The sequence below is a fragment of the Peromyscus eremicus genome, chromosome 12, assembly GCF_949786415.1.
Source record: "Peromyscus eremicus chromosome 12, PerEre_H2_v1, whole genome shotgun sequence".
NCBI lineage: Eukaryota > Metazoa > Chordata > Mammalia > Rodentia > Cricetidae > Peromyscus > Peromyscus eremicus.
In genome coordinates this window covers 61,055,574-61,076,790 of record NC_081428.1, presented here as the reverse complement: position 1 = coordinate 61,076,790, position 21,217 = coordinate 61,055,574, and the positions used below count along the sequence as shown (strand labels likewise).

The following is a 21,217-nucleotide window of genomic DNA, read 5'->3' as shown; positions in this document are numbered from 1 at the left end:
AATATATAATGGCACAGGATATACATCACCATTCCAAAATGTAGGGAAGGGAGGATAGTGAGGAAATACTGGACCAAAGCAAGACCAAAAACCAGCTGGGCAAACTCCAAACTCTGCCTCTCCATGTCTGATGTCAAAAGCTCTTCAGATCTCCAACTCTTTTTATCTTTGTTGGCTGCAGCACACTCTTTCTCTTAGACTGGTTCTGTTTAGCAGCTCTCCTTGGTAGGTATTCCATGACTCTGGCATCTCCAACATCTTGGGGTCTCCAAGGCAACCCAGGCATCACCTTCACAGCTTCACACAATGGCCTCTCTGGGTCTTTGTGCAGGGATATCCCGAAACCCTGGCCTCAGTGTCTTTCCTTAGTAGTGGAGGGAGATTCCATAACCCGTTTCTTCTATCCTTGATTCTAAAGCCAGAACCATGTGGCCGAAGCTGCCAAGTTCTGCTGCTTGCTGAGACTGGAACATGGTCCCTTCGTTCAATTACATCTTCACCAACTTTCTGTTTTCAGTGGTTTCTTTCACTGCCTAAACTTGGTTGTCCTGAAACTCAATCTGTAGACCAGGCTGGCCTTGAACGCAGAGATCCTCCTGCTTCTGCCTCTGGAGTATTGGGATTAAAAGTATGCACCACCACACCCATGCGGGGTGTCTACCCACCAACCCCACAGTTGCCCAGAGTTTTCTTGGGTGAGAGTAGCAGGAAACATTACATAGAAGGATTTAGAGAGTAGAGATAAACAGATAGAAAATATAGAATAGTGGTGGCACACGCCTTTAATCCCAGCACTCGGGAGGCAGAGCCAGGCGGATCTCTGTGAGTTCGAGGCCAGCCTGGGCTACCAAGTGAGTTCCAGGAAAGGCACAAAGCTACACAGAGAAACCCTGTCTCGAAAAACCAAAAAAAAAAAAAAAGAAAATATAGAATATCCTCAAGAGGGCCTGGAACCTATTCCAATGGGCCCTGACTGTCTCTGCCCTAGGGTATTTATAGAGACGCCAAGGGGTGGAGCAAAAGACCTCCCCCCAGCACAGCCAAGTGCAGACCATCTCAGACACCTGCACTCAGGCCCGTGGTCCTAATCATCCTCTCTATGCAGACCTGCTGGGTAAAGCCATGAGGAACCTGAAAGTGGGCTCCCACACACCCAGCTCTGAGCTTTTCTTTAATCCCTTTTCACAAGTTGGAAGCTTAGCTGGGTGGGATCTTGCCCTGAAGTCACTGTTCCTTTATTCCATTTCTTAATCTGTTTATCTCCTTGAACACAGGACTTAGCTCCATTCCACTTCTGGTGCCCTTTTCTCAATCTGTGCGTTTTGTATTTTCAGTTGCTCAGCTTGCTCCTTTTCATTATAGTTAATTTCATTCTAATCTTCATTAGAGTTAACACTAATAACTACACAACATAATCTATACTAGGCTATTTTTAGATTTCCTTTGTCAACAGAATTAATCCAAATCTCTTCACTTTAGCCTCAGGCAGATTTTTCAGATAAGGACAAAAAGCAGCCACATTCTTCACTGAAAATATCACAAGAACAATCTCTAGGCTACATACTAAAATTCTTCTCTGAAACCTCTTGAGTCAGGCCCCCACAGTTCAAATCACCTCAGCACCACTGTCTTCCATGTTCCTACTAGGATGGCCTATTAATCAGTGCTTAAAACATTCCACGGCTTTCCTAACCCCAAGTCCCAAAAATATGGTCAGGCCTATCACAGCAAAACCCCAGTCTCTGGTACTAACTTCTGTCTTGTTTAGTTAGAGACATCATGGCCATGACAACTCTTTTTCTTTTTTCTTTTTCTTTTTTCTTTTTTGGTTTTTTCGAGACAGGGTTTCTCTGTATAGTTTTGGAGCCTGTCCTGAATCTCACTCTGTAGACCATGTTGGCCTCAAACTCACAGAGATCTGCTTGGCTCTGCCTCCCAAGGGCTGGGATTAAAGGCGTGTGCCACCACCACCCGGCTTCCATGACAACTCTTATGAAGGAAAACATTGAATTAGGCCTGGCTTACAGTTCAGAGGTTTAGTCCACCATCATCATGACAGGAAGCATGGCGGCACGCATACAGACATGGTGCTGGCGAGGTAGCTGAGAGTTCTACATCTTGATTGCAGGCAGCAGGATGAGGACTGTCCCACACTGGCTATAGCATGAGCATAGGAGACCTCCAAGCCCGTCCCCACAGTGACACACTTCTTCCAACAAGGCCACAAGATCACCTAATAGTGGGGGCCATACATATTCAAACTACCAAAGTGTGTGAGCCTGTGACTTTACACTGTGTGCACAGGAGCCCTTGAAGACCAGAAGAGAGCATCAAACCCTTAGAACTGGAGTTACTGGCAAGTAGCAGCCACCATGTGGTTGCCGGGAACCAAACTTGGGTGCTGTGCAGGAGCAGCAAGTGCTCTTAGCTGTAGAACCATCTGTGTCTCCCCATTCTGCATGTTAACATCTTTATTGAGAAGTAATTCATTTATAATGTGGTTCTCTCATTTAAAGCATACAACTTTAGGGCTTTTGTTTTGTTTTGTAAGAAATGTGAGAAAGTATTACTTTCTTGCTAACAGAACCTTTCATGTGTTTGGTTAGTTTTTGTTATTTTTGTTTAAAAACAGGGTTTCACTTTGTAGCCCACACTGTCTAGAATTCACTATATGGCCAAGCTGGTCTGGAGCTCATGGCAGTCCTCCTGCCTCTGCCTTCTAAGTGCAGATTATGGCTGAGCGCCACCATTCCCGACTTGTTTTTTTGTTTGTTTGCTTTTTTTTTTTTTTTTTTTTTTTGAATGGAAGATTTGTATAGACATTTTAGTAAGTTCAGATTTAGAAATGTAAGATCTTTTTTTTTGGGGGGGGGGGTTTGAGACAGGGTTTCTCTGTGTCGTTTTGGTGCCTGTCCTGGATCTCACTCTGTAGACCATACTGACTGGCCTCTGTTCTTATCCATGGTTGCTTTATGTTAATTCAAATAATTCCTTTAAGTCTTTGGAAAATAACTCTTTAAAATGAGCAGTGATATGATTGGCAGTTTACAGTATTCAACAAACACATGAAACAATCTTTAACTCCACCAGTAATGTGAGTTTTAAAATGACAAAACTATAGTCAGGTGGTGGCGGCGCATGCCTTTAATCCCAGTACTCAGGAGGCAGAGGTAGACGGATTGAGTTCAAGGCCAGCCTGGTCTGCAAATCAGTTCCAGGACAGCCAGGGCTGTTACATGGAGAACCTTATCTCGAAAAACAAAAACAAACAATTACAAAAGTATGACTGTGGTTGGAGCTCATTCAGTAGAGTGTTTGCCTAGCATTCATGGGGCTCTGAGTTTGATCCTCAGAGCCACACCAAGCTGTGTGGTCTACCTGGCACACCCAGCACTCTGGAGGCAGAGGCAAGGGAATCAAAATTTGAAGTCATCCTTGACTACATAGAAAGTTTGGAGCTAGCCTAAGACTCCATGAGACCTTGTCACAGAAAAATAACAACAAAACCAAAGAAAAGAGAAGCTGCACAAGTATTAAAATTAAATTTTTATCAAAATATGTGAGTACATTTTTCCAAACTCAAAAGCATGTTGGGAGAGAGCCGGGTGTGGTGGTGCATGCCTTCAACCCCAGGCAGATGTGTGTCTGACAAGGCCATCCTGGCCTGCATTGGGATAGCTAGGGCTGTGTAGAGAGGCCCTCACAACAATGGCAATGGCAAACCCTAGGAGAAGAGCCGAACAATTTAGCCTCCCCCAGCCCCTACTCCCTACCCCTACATCAACTCCTTCTCTCTTCCTGAACAGGAGGCTGATCCCATTCTCTCTTTGATATGGTCATTTCGATGTCACTTGAGACATTGAACATCTTCCTTCCTGGCTCTTGACTGGCTCACATTTTACACCAGGTTCTGTTATGAGCTTGGCTCTTGCATAGAATGCCAAAAACCCTCTGAAAACCTAAGCATACATTTTGAGAAATTCAGACTTTTTAACCAACTTTTAAAGAAAGGAACTATTGTGCTACTTAAATTGGGATCTGGATTGATGCATCCTAAACTATCTAGTCTATAACTGAATCAGAACATCAAATTCTTTTCCAACGTCCACCAGTGTTCCATCAAATTCTTTGCCAAGGTATATCAGTATTTCATCATTTAGTCTCGGGTTCCCTGTGTTTCTGTGTCTCCAGTTGCAGTCTTTTCATTTTTAAACAAGGTAAGTAACCTTCACTTATGACCTGTCTAAAGGTACAGTCCCAGCATCCTTCTACGCTGACATTCTCGGTGTGTATGTCACTGGTTAAGTCTAAGATCATTCATTTCTCTAAAAGTTCATATCTATTACTGAGGATTATTTTTTTAATTTGTGTGTGTGTGTGTGTGTGTGTGTGTGTGTGTGTACGTACACCTGTAGAGACTAAAAAGGGCATTGGATCCCACTGGAGCTGGAGTTGTAGGTGATTTTAAGAATGGGTGCTGGGAACCAAACTCAGGTTGTCTACAAGAGCAACATGTGCTCCTAACCACAGGGCCATCTCTGCAGCTCCCTCCCATACTCATTTTACCTGGCATACCAAGACCCTGTCTAAAGAAGCCTAAGTGATGGTCAGATCACCCTGAACACTCCTGACTATCAAAAACCAGGATGACACCCAAACCAAATGTAGTGTAGTGTTCCTGGGTTTACTTCCTGACATGCTTTAGTTTTGGGGGTTTTTGTTTTGTTTTGTTTTTTAGTAAAAACCTATTATAGTTTTTAAATGATTGAAGTTTGCATGGTTTAGTTTGGCTAGGGCAAATGTTTAAAAATCACAACTTTCTTAACATCATTCATTGCAGGTTTTTTGTTTTAAACAATGAAGCTGGGCTACTGGAGTACTTTGTGAATGAACAGTCAAGAAATCAGAAACCCAGAGGTACTTTGCAGCTTGCAGGCGCTGTGATCTCCCCCAGCGATGAGGACTCCCACACCTTCACAGTGAATGCTGCCAGCGGAGAGCAGTATAAACTCAGAGGTAGGCCGACCTAGCACGGGGTCCCTCCGCAGCAGAATACCGACCTAGCAGGGGTCCCTCCACAGCAGAATACCGACCTAGCATGGGGGTCCCCTCTGTAGTAATGTCAGAGGCAGGCCGACCTAGCAAGGGAGTCTCTCTGCAGCAGTGTAAACTCAGAGGTAGGCCGACCTAGCATGGGGTCCCCTCCACAGCAATGTAAATTCAGAGTTGGAGGTTGTTAAAATGTCCATATTCACTAAGGTACAGTATAACTTACTGGGTTTGGGTTTGGTTTTGGGTGTTCACACTGGTTTTTTTATTAAGTCAGGAGTGTTCAGGGCGATATGACCATCGCTCGAGCTGCTTTAGACAGACAAGGTCTTGTTGTGCCGCCCAGCCTGACTTCAAATGCTTGTCCTCCACCTCTGAGTGCTAAAATCACAAGCTTGTGCTGCCATACCTGGCTTATAGCCTCTGTCTAGGTAAACTAATTTGTGAAGAAATGTGTGGTTTTTACTTAATAAGTACACATAAAGTATAGTGCTAGCCTAACTGACCATTCTGCTAAGATCTGAAAGGCTTGCTAATACTTCAGATTCTTTATATATAGAGATAGATATATATAGTTCATTTTTATTTAATGTGCATTGGTGTTTTGCCTGCCTGTATGTCTGTGTGAGGGTGTCAGAAACCCTGGAACTGGAATTAGAGACAGGTGTGAGCTGCCATGTGGAATCGAACCTAAGACCTCTAGAAGAACAGTCAGTGTTCTTACCCACTGAGCCGTCTCTCCAGCCCTGATACTTTAGATTCTTAATGGAGGTTGCTTGTTTAAATAGGGACATTTCAACTAGGCAGTGGTGGCATTTGCCTTTAATCCCAGCACCCAGCAGGCAGAGCCAGGTGGATCTCTGTGAGTTCGAGGCCAGCTTGGACTACAGAGTGAGTTCCAGGAAAGGCGCAAAGCTACACAGAGAAACCCTGTCTCGAAAAATGAAAATAAATATACAAACAAATAAATACAGACATACCACTGTAAGGAACTTAAGACCTGTTGCCTCAGGTCCTCATTTGGCTGCATGTGGGTTGTCCTGACAAGGGCAGCACTTGAGTCTTCCCTGTCCCCTCTCCAGTGACATTTTCTGCAAGGAAGGTAGACTCTTTTGTGCTGTGGACAATTAATTGTGTTCCCCAAATTAGTCTAAAAATAAACACGGTGTATATTCTTTCTTTCTATCAGCCACAGATGCTAAAGAGCGGCAGCACTGGGTTAGCAGACTGCAGATTTGTACACAGCACCACACGGAAGCCATTGGAAAGGTACGTGGGTCCGTCCACAGTGTCAGCACACAAAGTGGGGGAGATGGAAGTGATAGAATTACAGATGTGAGCCCCAGTAGCTGACTTATTTTCATTTTATAGATGCGACGAACGATGTAGACTATAAACATTTGGGTTTAAGTTTTTGGATGAACATATTATTTCAGGTGTGTGTGCATGTGCGTGTGTGCATACAGATGGAGGCCAGAGTTCAAGGTCAGTGTCTTCTTCAGTCACTCTCCACCTTGTGTCTTGAAATTGGCCTCACTGAGTCTGAGCTCACTGCTTTGCTTAGACTAAAGGCCAACGAGCCACAGGGATCTGGCTCTGGGATTACAGACTCACCGTACACCGTCCTATTAACTCAGCTGCTGGGGAGCAGACTCAGGTCCTCAGGTGTGGTGGAAGCACTTTACCAGTGGAGTCATCTTGCCAGACCCTCATTTTCTTTCTTGAATTATGTATATAGGAGTGGAATTCCTGGGTCGTGTGGTAGTTCCTGTGTGTGTGTGCGCGCGCGCGCGCGCCTATCATGTTAGGAGCCCAGAGAACACTTAGGAGTAGTTCCCTCCTTCAGCATGGGCTCCTGGGATTGAGCCCAGGTTGTCAGGCTTTGGAGCAAATGCCTTTCTTTATTCACCGAGTCTTCTCGCCAGCTCAATATTTTTTGTCTCTTTTTTGGAGTTTCTTTGTTTACTGTGCCTGGCTCCTTAGAGTGTTTTTAGCTTTGTTGTGTTTTAAGGTGAGAAGGAGGGTCTGAAGTGTGAAATCTGGGGATGTCTAAAAGTAATACATGAGGAGCTCATTCAGAGGATTTTGTATCTGAGGATAACTTAATTTTTTCATCATTTTTCATTTTCTATTTTTCTTCCTAGCTTTTTTCCCACTAATTTTTAAAAATTATGATTTAGGTCTGGGAATGTTTGACCTGTAATAATAGCATTTTGGAGGCTAAAGCAGGATTGTGAGTTTGAAGCTAGCCTGGGCTATATAGACCCTTCCTCAAAATAAATCAAACAGAACATTGTATTTAGGGCTAACACCCAGTCTCCAGGAAATACAATGTAATATTCTCATGGTATAAATTGCTAGTCAGTGACAGTGAGCAGAAAGTACCAGACTGTTCAAAGGATGCCTCGTTGCTTCTTTAGGAGATGTGTTATATTACTGCATACTAAACGCATGTGTTCCTTATTATATGTATATACTATACTGTCTTTGTGTTGCAATGTTTAAAATAAGAAATCAGAAAAATCTTGTTCTTCTAATGGACTTTCAAAAAATATATAAAAATTCTTTGAGAATAACAAACTGGAAATTTCAGTTTTCTAAACTTTGAATACCATAAAATTAATCTTCAGAAATTTGCCGAAGTCAAATCTGATGTTAATATATTCTCAAAATTGAACAAGTATAAAGCCTGAAGTACATGGTAATTTGATGGCAAGAGAGCCAAAAATTTAAAAAGCAAAAGAGAAATTATTTTCTTTTTCTGACAGAATAACCCTCCCCTGAAGTCACGGAGCTTCTCACTAGCGTCTAGTGGGAATTCTCCCATATCCCAGAGGAGACCGAGTCAGAATGCCATTTCTTTTTTTAATGTTGGACATTCCAAACTGCAGTCGGTGAACAAAAGGGCTCACTTGCATCCAGACCATCTTGTGGAGGTCAGAGAAGTAAGTATGAACTGAAGACCAGGTAAGGTGCATAATAGCAGTGTACCTGGTTTTCTCACGGTGCTGTAATTGTGTTTGTGCCTGTGGGCCCTTCCGGGTTTCTCCTCCACTCTGTTTAGTGATAAAGAGTAAGATTACAGATGGTCTAAATTCTTCACGTCACACAACTGTGTGCTGGGATATTGTCATTTTCCAAGAATCTCAATCTTTTTTAGTTTCCTTTTCAAAAATCTGTGTCTGTCTTTTAGTTTTCAAGTAAAATGACAGGTTCCTTTGATGTAAAATTTATGATCAAGAGCTTTAGCTGGGCATGGTGGACCATGCCTGTAATCTCAGCACTTAGAATGCCAAGGTAGGAGAATTGCCAACATGGGCTACAGTGTGAGTTCCTGTCTCAAAGAGTCAGAGAGCCATTAAACCTAATGAGAAGGATATAGAGCCTGTGTCGAGACTATTTAATAAACAACAACATATGATACACGGGCTGAAGACATGGGGTCAGTGGTAGAGAAGATGGTAGTGTGCACAAGGCCCTGTGCTCAAGCTGAAGAACCAAACAAAACACAAGGACCAGATAGGCAGACTGACGCATAAAACTTTATCACTCACACAAGTAGAGTTAATTCTGATACTGCATTATCTCGTGATTTTTCTCTTTGTAACTCCAACTAATAAAGGGTGCAGTTTGCTGGGGTGTAACTACTTCAGGCACTGCTTGCTACATTAAATTTGGTAGAGCTTCTAGGACTAGGAAGTGGGATATGGAAATAATACTGTAAGTCACTCAAAGCAGAAGGCTGGGGAGAATGTGCTGTCTATCAAGATCTATTGTACTATGTTTATAGATAAAGAAATTGGAGTTTAGAGAGATGAAGTAATACACTTTGAGACACACAAGACAACCGCTTTTGATTCTAGTCCTGTTATACAAACAGGTTATTGTAGTTGGTTGTTTTTTGACTATTACTCTTTTAGGGGGCCTGCCACCCAGCTCCCAAATAAATCAAACACAGAGTCTTATTGTTTGTTAATTATGAATGCCTGACCTTAGCTTGGCTTGTTTCTAGCCAGCTTTTCTTAAATAATCCCATCGATCTTTTGCCTCTGGGCTTTTATCTTTCTCTATTTCTGTGTATCTTACTTTCACTCTTACTCTGTGACTGGCTGGCTGTGTGGCTTGCCCCTAGTGTCCTCCTCTCCTTGTTCTCTTGCTCCTCCTTCCTCTCAGAGTTCTCTTCCCATTTATTCCCTCTGCCCTCCAGCCCCGCCTATCCTTTCTCCTGCCAAGCTATTGGCTGTTCAGCTCCTTACTAGATCATCAGGTGTTTCAGACAGGCAAAGTAACACAGCTTCACAGAGTTAAACAAATGCCTCATAAAAGAATGCAACACATCTTTGCATCATTAAACAAATGTTCCACAGCATAAACAAATGTAACACATCATAAAATAATATTCTACAACAGGTTATGTTGTAAAACATCTTTTTCATAAAAAGCAGTATGTGTCTGTGTTTCCTTTTCTTCTGCCTTTTAAATCTTTTTTTTTTTTTTTTTTTTTTTTTTTGGTTTTTCGAGACAGTGTTTCTCTGTGTAGCTTTCCTGGAACTCTTCTTTGGAGACCAGGCTGGCCTCACTTACAGAGATCCGCCTGCCTCTGCCTCCCGAGTGCTGGGATTAAAGGCATGTGCCACCACCGCCCGGCTAAATCATTCTTCTTGATATTTGCTTCATTAAGTATGTTTTTAAAATTAAAATTTAGGCCAGGTGTGGTGATGAATGCCTTTAGTCCCAGCACTTGAGAGGAGGCATGTTGCATGAATCCTAAATGGTATTATAATAAAAACTTGGAGCCAGATATTGGGGTAAATGCTGAAAGATCAGAGAAGCAGAGGAACAAGCCACTAGAGAAACTTCTCACCACTACCAAATCCTCAGGCCGAATGGAAGGTGGGATCCTATCTCCACGAATTCTCAGACTGCAAGCCTCTGAGTTCTCAGCCGAAAGGGTCTAGTTCCTGTCTCACGCCTTATATGCCTTTCTTACCCAGCCATTTCACTTCCTTCCAGTGTTGGGATTAAAGGCGTGTGACTCCCAAGTACTGGAATTAAAGGTGTGTGCCACCACTGCCTGACCTCTTTGTTTAATCTAGTGGCTGGCTCTGTCCTCTGATCCTCAGGCAAGCTTTATTTGATACATAATATATCACCACAGAGGTAGGCAGAGGTGAGTTTGAGCTCAGCCTGGTCTTCTAGTGAATTCCAGGTCAGCCAGAGCTACATAGTGACTCAAAAAACAAATCAAACAACAAACAAATGACCCCCCAAAAAACTGTTTGAAGGTCTGAAAGATAGCTCAGAATGTAGAGGTACTTGCCCACCAAGCCTGATGACCAGAGCTTGGTTCCCAGAACCCATGTGTTGGAAGGAGAGAACCAATTCCCACAAGTTGTCCTCTAATTGCCACACTTCTACATGGCACATTAAATTTACACACCTTTGTGTACATATATGCTCACACACACAAAAATAAATGTTAAAACCTCTATTTGGTATAGGACATCAGTTTATACACATAATCAAAATTCACACACTCATAATCCAAAAATTCAACTTTTAGATTTTAGATATTAAAATTTATATGACAACAGTTATAAAAGTCTTAAAGCTGAGACTGCTGACCGTTGAAATGCGCATTACCATCTTCATAAACAGTGTATGAGCCTGCATGGCAGATACTGCCAAGCCAGCTGCCGTCAGTAACCCTGGAAGCTGGGTGTGGTGGCGCACGCCTTTAGTCCCAGCACTCGGGAGGCAGGGGCAGGTGGATCTCTTGAGTTCGAGGCCAGCCTGGGCTACAGAGTGAGTTCCAGGAAAGGCACAGAGCTACACGAGAAACCTTGTCTTGAAAAAAAAAAAAAAAGCCAAAACAAACAAACAAAAAAACCCAATACACGGAGCACCCATACATTCACATTTATAGATGTGCTTATATGGATACCTTTGTGTCCAGTTTCTCATTTTGAAGATTTTTTTCCTGGGAAAGTAAATGTTTAAACTTTGACTGTGGCTCATATTTTAGAAACTGTTGCATGTGACACACTTGATTGACTTTCTAGGGCCATTCTGCATCCCACTGTCACTAACTGCCTGATAAACTGTATGTGTCAGTACGGAACACGGGCTGGGGAGGTGTTTGGGGTTAAAAGCACTTGCTCCACCAGCATAAGAACCTGGGTTTGGATCACTAAAAAGCCAGCTCTTTGTGCATGCAGCCCTAACACCAGGAGGCAGAAATAGAAGGATCACTGGGACTTGCTGGCCAGCAGCCAAGCCAAAGAACAAAAACAGGGAGCTCCAGGTTCAGAGAGACCTGCCTCCAGGGTATAAGGTGGAGAGCAATGGAGAAGGACACCTGACTTTAACCTCTGGCCTTTGAGTGGGTACACACACACACACACACACACACACACACACACACACACACACAGCTTTTAAGAGTTTTCCATTACAGAGTTTCTGTGTGAATTAACAGTTTCCAAGGATAAGCAATCTGAGAACCTTCTGCTTACACTTGAAAGTATCATCAATTGTTTTCCTCTACAAATACTACATTGTTTTTATTTCATTGCCTCTGTTAGAAGAGGTGGATAGGAACCTGATGTGATGGCGCACACCTTTGATCCCAGCACTTGGGAGGCAGAGGCAGGTGGATCTCTGTGAGTTCAAGGCCAGCCTGGGCTACAGAATGAGTTCCAGGACAGCCAGGACTATATGGAGAGACCATGGGGGTTATAGTAGTGTTGGATAGGCTCCTAGTCAAAGAATGTCTTGATTAAACCTTTTTTCTGGAAAGCTTATAATCTAGTACTTGCTCTATAACCGAATACCAACAACAACGAATCAAGACGCCCTGACTTGGAAGTTAGGTGAGGGGTGAGGCGGGTGAGCTGTCAATGCTTTTACAGTTGTTCAACTCAAGCCTGACTAACGTATCAGAGGAAAGTGATTGAGGGCACAGACTGCAGATGCATTTTAACTGTGGACTGAAAACTCAGTACTGCTGTTGAGCATGTTCTGAATGTTCTTTCTGAGGACTCGGATAAATTAATACTGACAGAAAGTGGCCAGCGAGAAAAAGTGCAGCCATCAAAGGTCACAATCTTCAGTTGATAAGCACCATTAAATGCCCATTAATTAAAAATAGCCCAGCAGGGGCTGGAGTGGTTAGGAGCACTGGCTGCTCTTCCAGAGGACCTGGTTCAATCTCTAGCACCCACATGGTGGCACACAGCTGTCTCTAAGCAGTCCCAAGGAATCTGATGCCCTCTTCTGGCCTCTGGGGGCACTGCATACATGTGGTACACATACACATGCAGACAAAAACACCCATAAACACAAAATAATAAAATAATTTTTTTAAGCAAGAAAATAGCCTAGCAAACTTAAGATAAATTTCTAAGTCACTTGGAAAATGCTTCAAAGAATGATTTCTATTATTTAAATGGTGTGTGTCATGTTGAGTGAGACCCACAAGACTATTCTTTTCTTAGATGATGTCTCATGCTGAAGGACAACAAAGAGACCTAATCAGACGGATCGAATGCCTTCCTGCTTCCGGCCTCCTGAGTTCTTTGGACCAGGACCTCTTGATGCTCAAAGCTACTTCCATGGCAACTATGAACTGCTTAAACGACTGCTTCCACATCCTCCAGCTGCAGCACGCCTCACATCAGAAGGGCTCCTTGCCCTCAGGTGAGTCGTGGATTAAAGGTGGGGTGAAACATTGACCTTAAAACATGGAAAGGACTGTAGTTGTTTTCATTCTAAAGCTAGAGAAACATTTTTTGAAAAAAGAAAGGGATGGGAAAAAAATCAGTTGAGTCTCTTAGTTTTAATTAGCACACTAATTACAAACTTCCTGATTGTGTCCTGTTTTGGAATTTAGAATAATTTCAGTCTAATGTTTAACATCTAAACCTCAAACTCAACATGTCAAAAGGTAAATCTACAGCTCAGTTTTTGTTAAAGTCGTGGCATTCTTGTATCCAAGGTAATCAGGGTAGAGTCACTGGGGGCGTTTCCCGACCACCAGCTCTGTCCACGACTGGTTAACTCTGTAGTATTGTATTGTATTATATTATAGCATGTGTTTCCCACTAAATATCAGGAATACTTTCCAAGTTCCATTCTTGTGCTAAGGGAAATTTTTTTGGTCATATTACATCCTTAGGTGAGTACTTTCGTTTCCTCAAGTTATTCCCCTAATTTGAACATTTAGATGAGTTACCCTGATGTAAGAAATGTGGGCTAATTTTAGTTCATGAGTTTGTTAGGAAAATGAAACATCTTATTTCTAGTCTGTACTGTTTAATTTTTAAAAGTCTATCAGGTAACACTGGTGCTGGTTACTCGATTAAATGTTAAATAAATATTTGATTAAATAGTATATCATTTAAAACAGTTGTGAAACTTTTGTATGCTTTAAATTAATACAATTTTATTTTTGACATTTCCTCATGACCAAGAAAGATGTATGAGTAAATTTGCATTAATTAGCAAGGTTTTGAAGTTTTTAAGTAAAAGTTGTTCTCATGTTGGATTTTTTTGGAGGCTAGGTTTATAGGTAGTTCAAGGAATTAACTAACTGCCATTGCTGGTTCTCAACCATAGTTGCCATCTTTTCCAAATTGGGCATGTAAAAATTTATTTTAAAATCACCTCAGAAGGAAACTATAACTTGGAAAAACAGTTACCTTTCCATTCAAATTCCTCAATAACATGACAAATGAAATCTCTGTTCAGAAGAATGTTCAACTCCATAAAGTCATATTTTCGTTTTATTCATTCATGGATAAAGTATCACTGTCTAGCCTGGGCTGGCTGTAAACTCACTGTGTATTACAGGCTAGCCTCAGCTGTTCCTGCTTCCTTGATTCTTTTCTTTTTAGTTTTATTTATTTATATTTTATGTATGAGTGCTCTGCATGTACATCTGCATGCCAAAAGAGGGCATTAGATCTCATTATAAATGGTTGTGAGCCACCATGTGGCTGCTGGGAATTGAACTCAGGACCTCTGGAAGAGCAGCCCCTGCTCTTAACCCTTGAGCCATCTCCCCAGCACCTGCTTTCTAAACACTAGGATGACAAGTGTGTAGTACTGTGCCTGGACCATAGAGTCAGAATATATGTTATCTAAAGACTCGGTTGGTTGTATATGTGTTGATTTGGAGGGGCCTTGAGGCCAGGTTTAATAAATGACTGGTTTGATAAAGTCTTATTATAGTTTCTAGTTAGCAAAGTAGCCCCCTAAACTGGGTCTTTTAATTGATGTAATTATTTTAGGGTAGAGGGAGAGTATTTTCATTTCTATACAACTTTAAAATAGGCCCCATGACCTTAGCCAGGACATTCCTCCAATCTTAATGACCCTAGTGCCAAGGGCCATTGAACAAGGCATGTCACTATTAGCCTGTTGGGTGATTTGTCACTTACTTCTCTTCTGAGTCTGGCCTTTGACTTAGTAAGTGTCCTGCTGTTTTTAGTTTTCTGTTTTAGAAGTCTGAGCATCCCTAATTCTTGTACTCCATAACCTAGCTTCTGTGAAACCCAGATCAGCCTCTGAAATCAAATGGAACATTTCCATTATTGATTAGGTATAGAATCTACTTTGTTAAACTAGTTGAGAGTAATAAGAGACCATTGACTCATTAACTGAGAAGGTGACAGGTCTCTAAATGTGACTGCTGACTTTCACTAGGTCAGCTCTGTTTATTCAATAGAAAAGGTTTTCAGTTTAAAAGTTATGTTGGGTTGTTCATGATTTAAATAAAAGGTAGGGGTGTGTGTGTGTGTGTGTGTTATTTAAATTAGAGCCAATCAGTTATTAGTTAGGAAAATTGCAGTCTTTAATTTAAACAAATTATGTTGGTTTACTACCATTCAGGTTCCTGGAGTGACTCCCCACTAAAGCCTAATTATATACATTTTGATTATTAGAGGGACATACCAATGGTTAATCTATTGTTTGGGAACTCACTCCATGATTCACTGACTTCTCTAAGAAGCAAGATCAGCCCTTTTCAGGGTGGATTTCTTTTACATAGTGTCTCATTTCAAGTTGCAAGTTGCTCTGTAGTGAAGTACCCAATCATGGTGCTCATGCAAATGAGGTCGAGTAGCTGTCTCCTTTCAGTGCAGGTTGAAGAGCTTCAGTCTTATAGGATCAAAACAAAATTGTTTAATAAAATCCAGATCTGCTGAACTTCCCAGATTATGAGCAAGTCTCAGCAAAATTTTTCTCTTTCTTCATCAGGAACGACGATTGAGTGGTTGGAACCAAAGACACCTTTATCAAACCACTATAAGAATGGAGCTGAGCAGCCCTTTGCCGCCGAGCCGAGCAAGCCCACGGCAGTCCCGGAAGGGCAGGCTGTTGCAGACTCTGGAGTGTTAGCAAGGGTAAGGGACCATGAAACCTTGATTTTGCTGGAAGAAGGGAGGACTCCTTGAAAGGGGACAGTGTGTTGTTGTTGTTGTTGTTGTTGTTAAGGCGTTTGTGTCCATAGAACACTAGACGGTTAAAGGCCCTGGTTGGCTTTAATGGTCCATAGTCCTCCTGGCTCACCTCACAGGCACCACCACAGCCAGCTTCCCTTTACATTGTTTTGTTGTTTTTGGTTGGTTCGTTGGTTGGTCTGGTTTCCTTGTTGTTTCTTGTTGTTTTTGTTTTTGTTTTTTTGAGATGGTGTAGTCTCGGCCATCCTGGTAGACCAGGCTGACCCTGAACTCAGAGATTCACCTGCCTCTGCCTCCTGACTACTGGGATTAAAGGTGTGGTTCTGCACATTGTTAATTTAACTTTATTAGTCTTTGCTATTACATTTACAAGCGCTTAAAATAGCATTGAGATTGTAAGCTCTGCTTGCTATTATAGGCAGGTTACCACTACAGTTGTTACGGATGTTGCTCCGCATCACTTGACCTCGGCCTTTAGTGGTTACATACATTGGTGCTCATTCTGTGTTTCCAGGAGCTGCACTGTTGTGCTCTGCTGCAGATGTGCTGTTAGAAATGATATCATTTTTTGGTTTGTTTGCTTTGCCTTTTATGTTCACGTCTGCAATTTTTATGCTTACTATAATTACATAGATAATTGAAGCTATTTTCTGTCTTGTGGTCTGGCCTATATAATTAGTGTTTGAAAGTCAAAGTAAGATACTGAGTTCATGTCCTGTTGTTGAACATCTAGTTTGTCTTTCTTGTTATTACAAATAAAACGATTGCTAAGTATTATATTCCTTCCCAATTTTTGATTATTCCTTTACATTATGTCCCCAATAGAATTACTGAGTCAAGAATAATGCAGACTTTATGATCATTTATATACTAGCATGTTATTTCTTAAGAGATAAGACACTAGTCCAAACCTGGCAAAGACTTTGAATTTATGAAGAGGTGCTGGAGCCAGGGAGCTGAAGAGCAGGCAAGCAGGCTAACCAAGTAAATAACATGCATTGACACACACATGTGCACACACTTGTAGATACCAAGCTGTCTGGAATTAAGGAGAAACACAATCAGAAGACAGTTCTTTCACTGAAGAGGTGTGCGGTCTACTTGCAGCCTCAACTTGTGTACACCAAAACAAGCAGGTGATAAGATGAGACAGTTTTTCCTTAATGGACATGATTTACACTCTTGCAGTTTGCCCTTCAGAGAAAGAAAAGAAATACCGAGTGATGTAAAGGAGGAATGCTTTGGGGACAAAGCTTTTAAAGTTTTAAAGTTTGGTTCTAAGCTTCCTTACCTGTAGAGTAGTGATGGTGATGCCCTGTGAGACTGGGATGAGGATAAAGCTAACAGCAGAGTTCCGTTCTAAGTAGCTTATGAGAACCATCACAGGATTGTTGGGTACTGCAGTCATGTACTCCATGTGGAGAGGTACTTCTGCAGCATTGCTCCATAGAGAGCACAATGCAGCAATAAAGTGAGGCAGGACTTAGTCTTAATAGAGAGACGGTAGGATTGTGTGCCTGGGAAAGAGATATTTGGAAGATTGGTATATAATATGACTTGGAATTAAAATGGGATCAAAGACCATGAAAGTAAATGAGTCAGCAATGTGCATTTCAAATGACAAAAATCAGCCAGACTATGACAGATTGGAAACTTTGGAGCCAGAATAACAAGATAAAATTGTGTTGCTATTCACAAAGCCAGGAAATGAGAAAGCCCCTTCTGAGCAAGATTTACTGTGATTTGAGTATGCTGAATGTTCCAGGAGAGGGACATGTGATGATGAATGTTTCTGAGGAGCACTTAAGGTGATGGAGCCATTGCTTTGGAGAGAGGGCCAGACTAGAGGAGATTTAGTGTGAAGGACCATGAGCGCAGAGCATGTTGTTAGCAAAATGAGACTTTTGTAAGGGATGGGGCACTGGATCTGGGAGGAGGCTGCCAGATTTCCAAATCCTTCTATTGGTGACTAGATCACCAAGTGCAGATAGAAAATAGCCCAGCTAGCAGTTAGTGTAAAAGTTTAGACTCCACCCAGGCGCACCAGACCAAACCTTTATTGTCCCAAAGTTTCACAGGTGCGTTTTGTTATCTGCTAAGTGCGAAGGTAGACCTCACTCCAACTAGAATAATGCCATCGAGCCTGGGCTGGTGAGATGGCTCACTGGGTAAGGGCACTTGCTGCAGAGTGTGCCAAGTTCTGTCCACAGAGCCCAAATGGTGGGAAGAAAGAGCCAGCTGTCCTCTGCCCTTAGCGTGTGTGCCATGGCACCTGCACACCCACACACTTATAAACACTTACATATGTACAACTGTATAAATAAAGAAGTAAAAAAAAAATTCAATCCCAGCTCTCAAGAGGCAGAGGCAGGCAGATCTCTATGAGTTCAAGGCCAGCCTAGTCTATAGAGCTAGTTCTAGGACAGCCAGGGCTATACAGAAAAACTCTGCCTTGAAAAAAATTTTTTTTTAATTCTGTGGTTTCTTATTGCCTCTGAGGCTGACATCAAGACAATGAAAGAATGAATCTTGTAGAATTGTGATTTTTCTTTCCCATGCAGTCTTCAGCTAGCACAAGTTCGTAGACATTCACTCACTCTTGCACTCTGGGCCCTTGTCATTGCTAGCCGCCAGCGTTTGTAAGCGTTTCACATATTTGAAAGTTTGTTTTGTAGTTTGGAAGTGCATTGTTAGCTTAAGCTTTTGAAGAAAATCATGATGACCAGGAAAGAGAGCTTCCAGCTAGGTGTGGTGGCACATGTTCTGAATCTCAGCAAATTACCAGCTTAAAGGCCGGCCTGTGCTGCCTGAGACCGGCCAGAAAAATGGGAAAGCTTCTGAACTCTTGTCCACACCATGATGTAGAGTCAGTGTTTGTTGGTAAAATTTCTCTTCCCGGGTGTGGCGGTGCACACCTTTGCCCCAGTGCTTGGGAGGCAGAGGCTGGCAGCTCCCTGAGGTCTATAGTATAGCAAGTTCCTGTCCCAAAAGTATTCAATTTTCTTTCCTATTTCAGTAAATTACTTGTTTGTTTGTGTTAAAGCAGTGAAAACAGGGCCAGCGAGATGGCTCAAGGGTTAAGGCCCTTGCTGTCAAGTCTGACACCCTGAGTTCAGTCCCTGGGACCTGATGATAGAGGAGGGAATTGACTCCTCATGTTGTCCTCTGACTTCCACGTGTACGCCATGACACACATGTGTCCACACACATACAACACATACACACATACGAAGTATGTACATGAATGTAATACTTTTTAATATTGAAAACTGTTCTGCAGTTGTTCTACCTGGTTGTTTCTCTTTAATATGACTTCCAGTAGAGAAGGCTCACCCCACAAAGTAACTGGCTTCTGTTGCTATCGTTACTGTTTGGTTTTGGTGCTGAGATTGAGTGTGCCAGGGTCTCGGGTCACTGAGCACCTCTTCCTCGGAGTGACACCCCATTCTCTAAAGCTGTGTTTGCATTATTCATCTGAAGCCTAAGTCCAACCTCAGATGTAATGTCAGAGAACATTCTTAATCGCCACCTAGAAGGGGCTCCTGTAATTATTTAATCTCATATAAGGGTTTTATTTGGTCCACATGGAGAGAGGGCTATCAGTTCCCCTGTTTGAAGAGTGAACAGTGTTCAAGTAGACGTTTATGTGCAGAGGATCTAGGCTCCAGAGCAGGACCTGCTTCCTCATAGGCTGCCTCTTCGTGGAAAGAGGTCATAAAAACAGAGGGCTCTCTTCTGTGAACACACAAATTTGTCTATGCAGTCTTCTATTTATTTATTTATTTATTTATTTATCTATCTACTTATTTATTTTTGGTTTTTGGAGACAAGGTTTCTCTGCATAGACCAGGCTGGCCTTGAACTCACAGAGATCCGCCTGCCTCTGTCTCCTGAGTGCCACCACATCTGGCAGATGTGAGGTTTTTTTAGTGTGTCTGTGTCGATGTCCGTGTCCATGTGTGTTTGGTTTGGTTTTGGTCTAGCTAAACAGAACAAAAACAGGTGAGTATCTTATTTGATAGGATAAATAGTGGTGGGGAAAATAAAAATGACACAAAATAATTTCTTTTTAAAAATCATCATAACTGTCGAAGCATGATGGCTTACACCTGTATTCCCAGCTCTGTGTGAGGCTAAAATAGAAGTATTGCTGTGGGTTTAAGACTAACCTCGGCTACACAGTGAGACACTGTCTCAGAAACACCTACCCATGGGCCGGTGGCGCACACCTTTAATCCCAGCACTAGGGAGGCAGAGCCAGGCGGATCTCTGTGAGTTCGAGGCCAGCCTGGGCTACCAAGTGAGTTCCAGGAAAGGCGCAAAGCTACACAGAGAAACCCTGTCTCGAAAAACAAAACAAACAAACAAACAAACCCTAACCATCCCCATTCCACTATCCTGAAAATTTAAAATCTAATAAATTAGAAAAGATCACATCCTTATATTTAGCTTCCTGGCAGAAAGAGGTTAACGAGCTGTTCTTTGAGAGGCAGGGCACCACCACTGTAGAAGCCTGGTGACAACCGACAAGGTGCTACTGAACCTTTGGACGTTGTTCAAAGCAAGCTGGACAGGTAGGGTAGCTCCAGCTTTTTTTTTTTTTTTGGTTTTTCGAGACAGAGTTTCTCTGTGTAGCTTTGCGCCTTTCCTGGAACTCACTTGGTAGCCCAGGCTGGCCTCGAACTCACAGAGATCCGCCTGCCTCTGCCTCCCGAGTGCTGGGATTAAAGGCGTGCGGCGGCGCCGCCCCCCCCCCGCCCCCCCCGCCCCCCCCCGCCCCCCCGGCCTAGCTCCAGCTTTTAATCCTAGCACTCTAAAGGCTGAGGCAGGAGAATCACCACAAGTTCAAAGTTAGGCTGGACACAAAGTGAGTTTCTAAGCCAGCCTAGCCACATACAGAGTGAGACTCTGGCAGAAACATAAAAGCCAGCAGGGTTGGGGAGACGGCCATTTGGCAGTTTCTGTCATGCAAGTATGAGACTCAGTTCGGCTTCCCAGCACCCGTGTGAAAGCCAGGTGCAGTGACATGCATCCTTAACTGCAGTGCCTGGGGGTCAGGGGTGGGATGGAGACAGGCAGATACCTGGAGCTTACTGGCCAGCCAGCCTAGGAGAGTCGGTGAATTCCAGGTTATTGAGAGAGCTAGTCTGAAAAAACAAAGTGAAAAATAATAGAGGAAGATCTCTGACATCAACCTCTGGCCTTCACATGTACACACACACACACACACACACACACACACACACACACACAGTCAGAACCAGAGTAGGTACATGCCTATAATTTGAGCATGTGGGAAGCAAATGCAAGAGAATCAGGAGTTCAAAGACATAGTAAGTTCAAGACCAACCTAGGCCATTTGAAACTCTCTATTTCAAAACAAACAAACAAAAAATTATTGAGCCGGGCGGTGGTGGCTCACGCCTTTAATCCCAGCACTTGGGAGGCAGAGGCAGGTGGATCTCTGTGAGTTCGAGGCCAGCCTGGGCTACCAAGTGAGTTCCAGGAAAGGCATAAAGCTACACAGAGAAACCTTGTCTCGAAAAACCAAAAAAAAAAAAAAATTATTGAGCATTAAAGGCTAGCCTGGGCTACGGAGTGAAGCCCCACCCCCACCCCTTCCTTCATCTGAAAACCCTAAAAAATTAAAAGTAAGCTAAAGTGATAAATATGCAGTTGTTTAACTGGTCATTAGGAGCCAGTGA

General features: G+C 42.6%; 1 protein-coding gene across 1 annotated transcript in view; it reads left to right on the top strand.

Annotated features, from left to right (window-relative positions):
- Osbpl11 (oxysterol binding protein like 11) overlaps positions 1-21,217 on the top strand; it is a 60,036-nt gene that overhangs the window by 20,471 nt on the left and 18,348 nt on the right. The window contains exons 3-7 of the mRNA XM_059276921.1: positions 4,841-5,016; positions 6,239-6,318; positions 7,818-7,994; positions 12,546-12,747; positions 15,310-15,455. Coding sequence (XP_059132904.1) covers positions 4,841-5,016; positions 6,239-6,318; positions 7,818-7,994; positions 12,546-12,747; positions 15,310-15,455 — 781 coding nt within the window. The remainder of the gene's footprint in view (positions 1-4,840; positions 5,017-6,238; positions 6,319-7,817; positions 7,995-12,545; positions 12,748-15,309; positions 15,456-21,217) is intronic.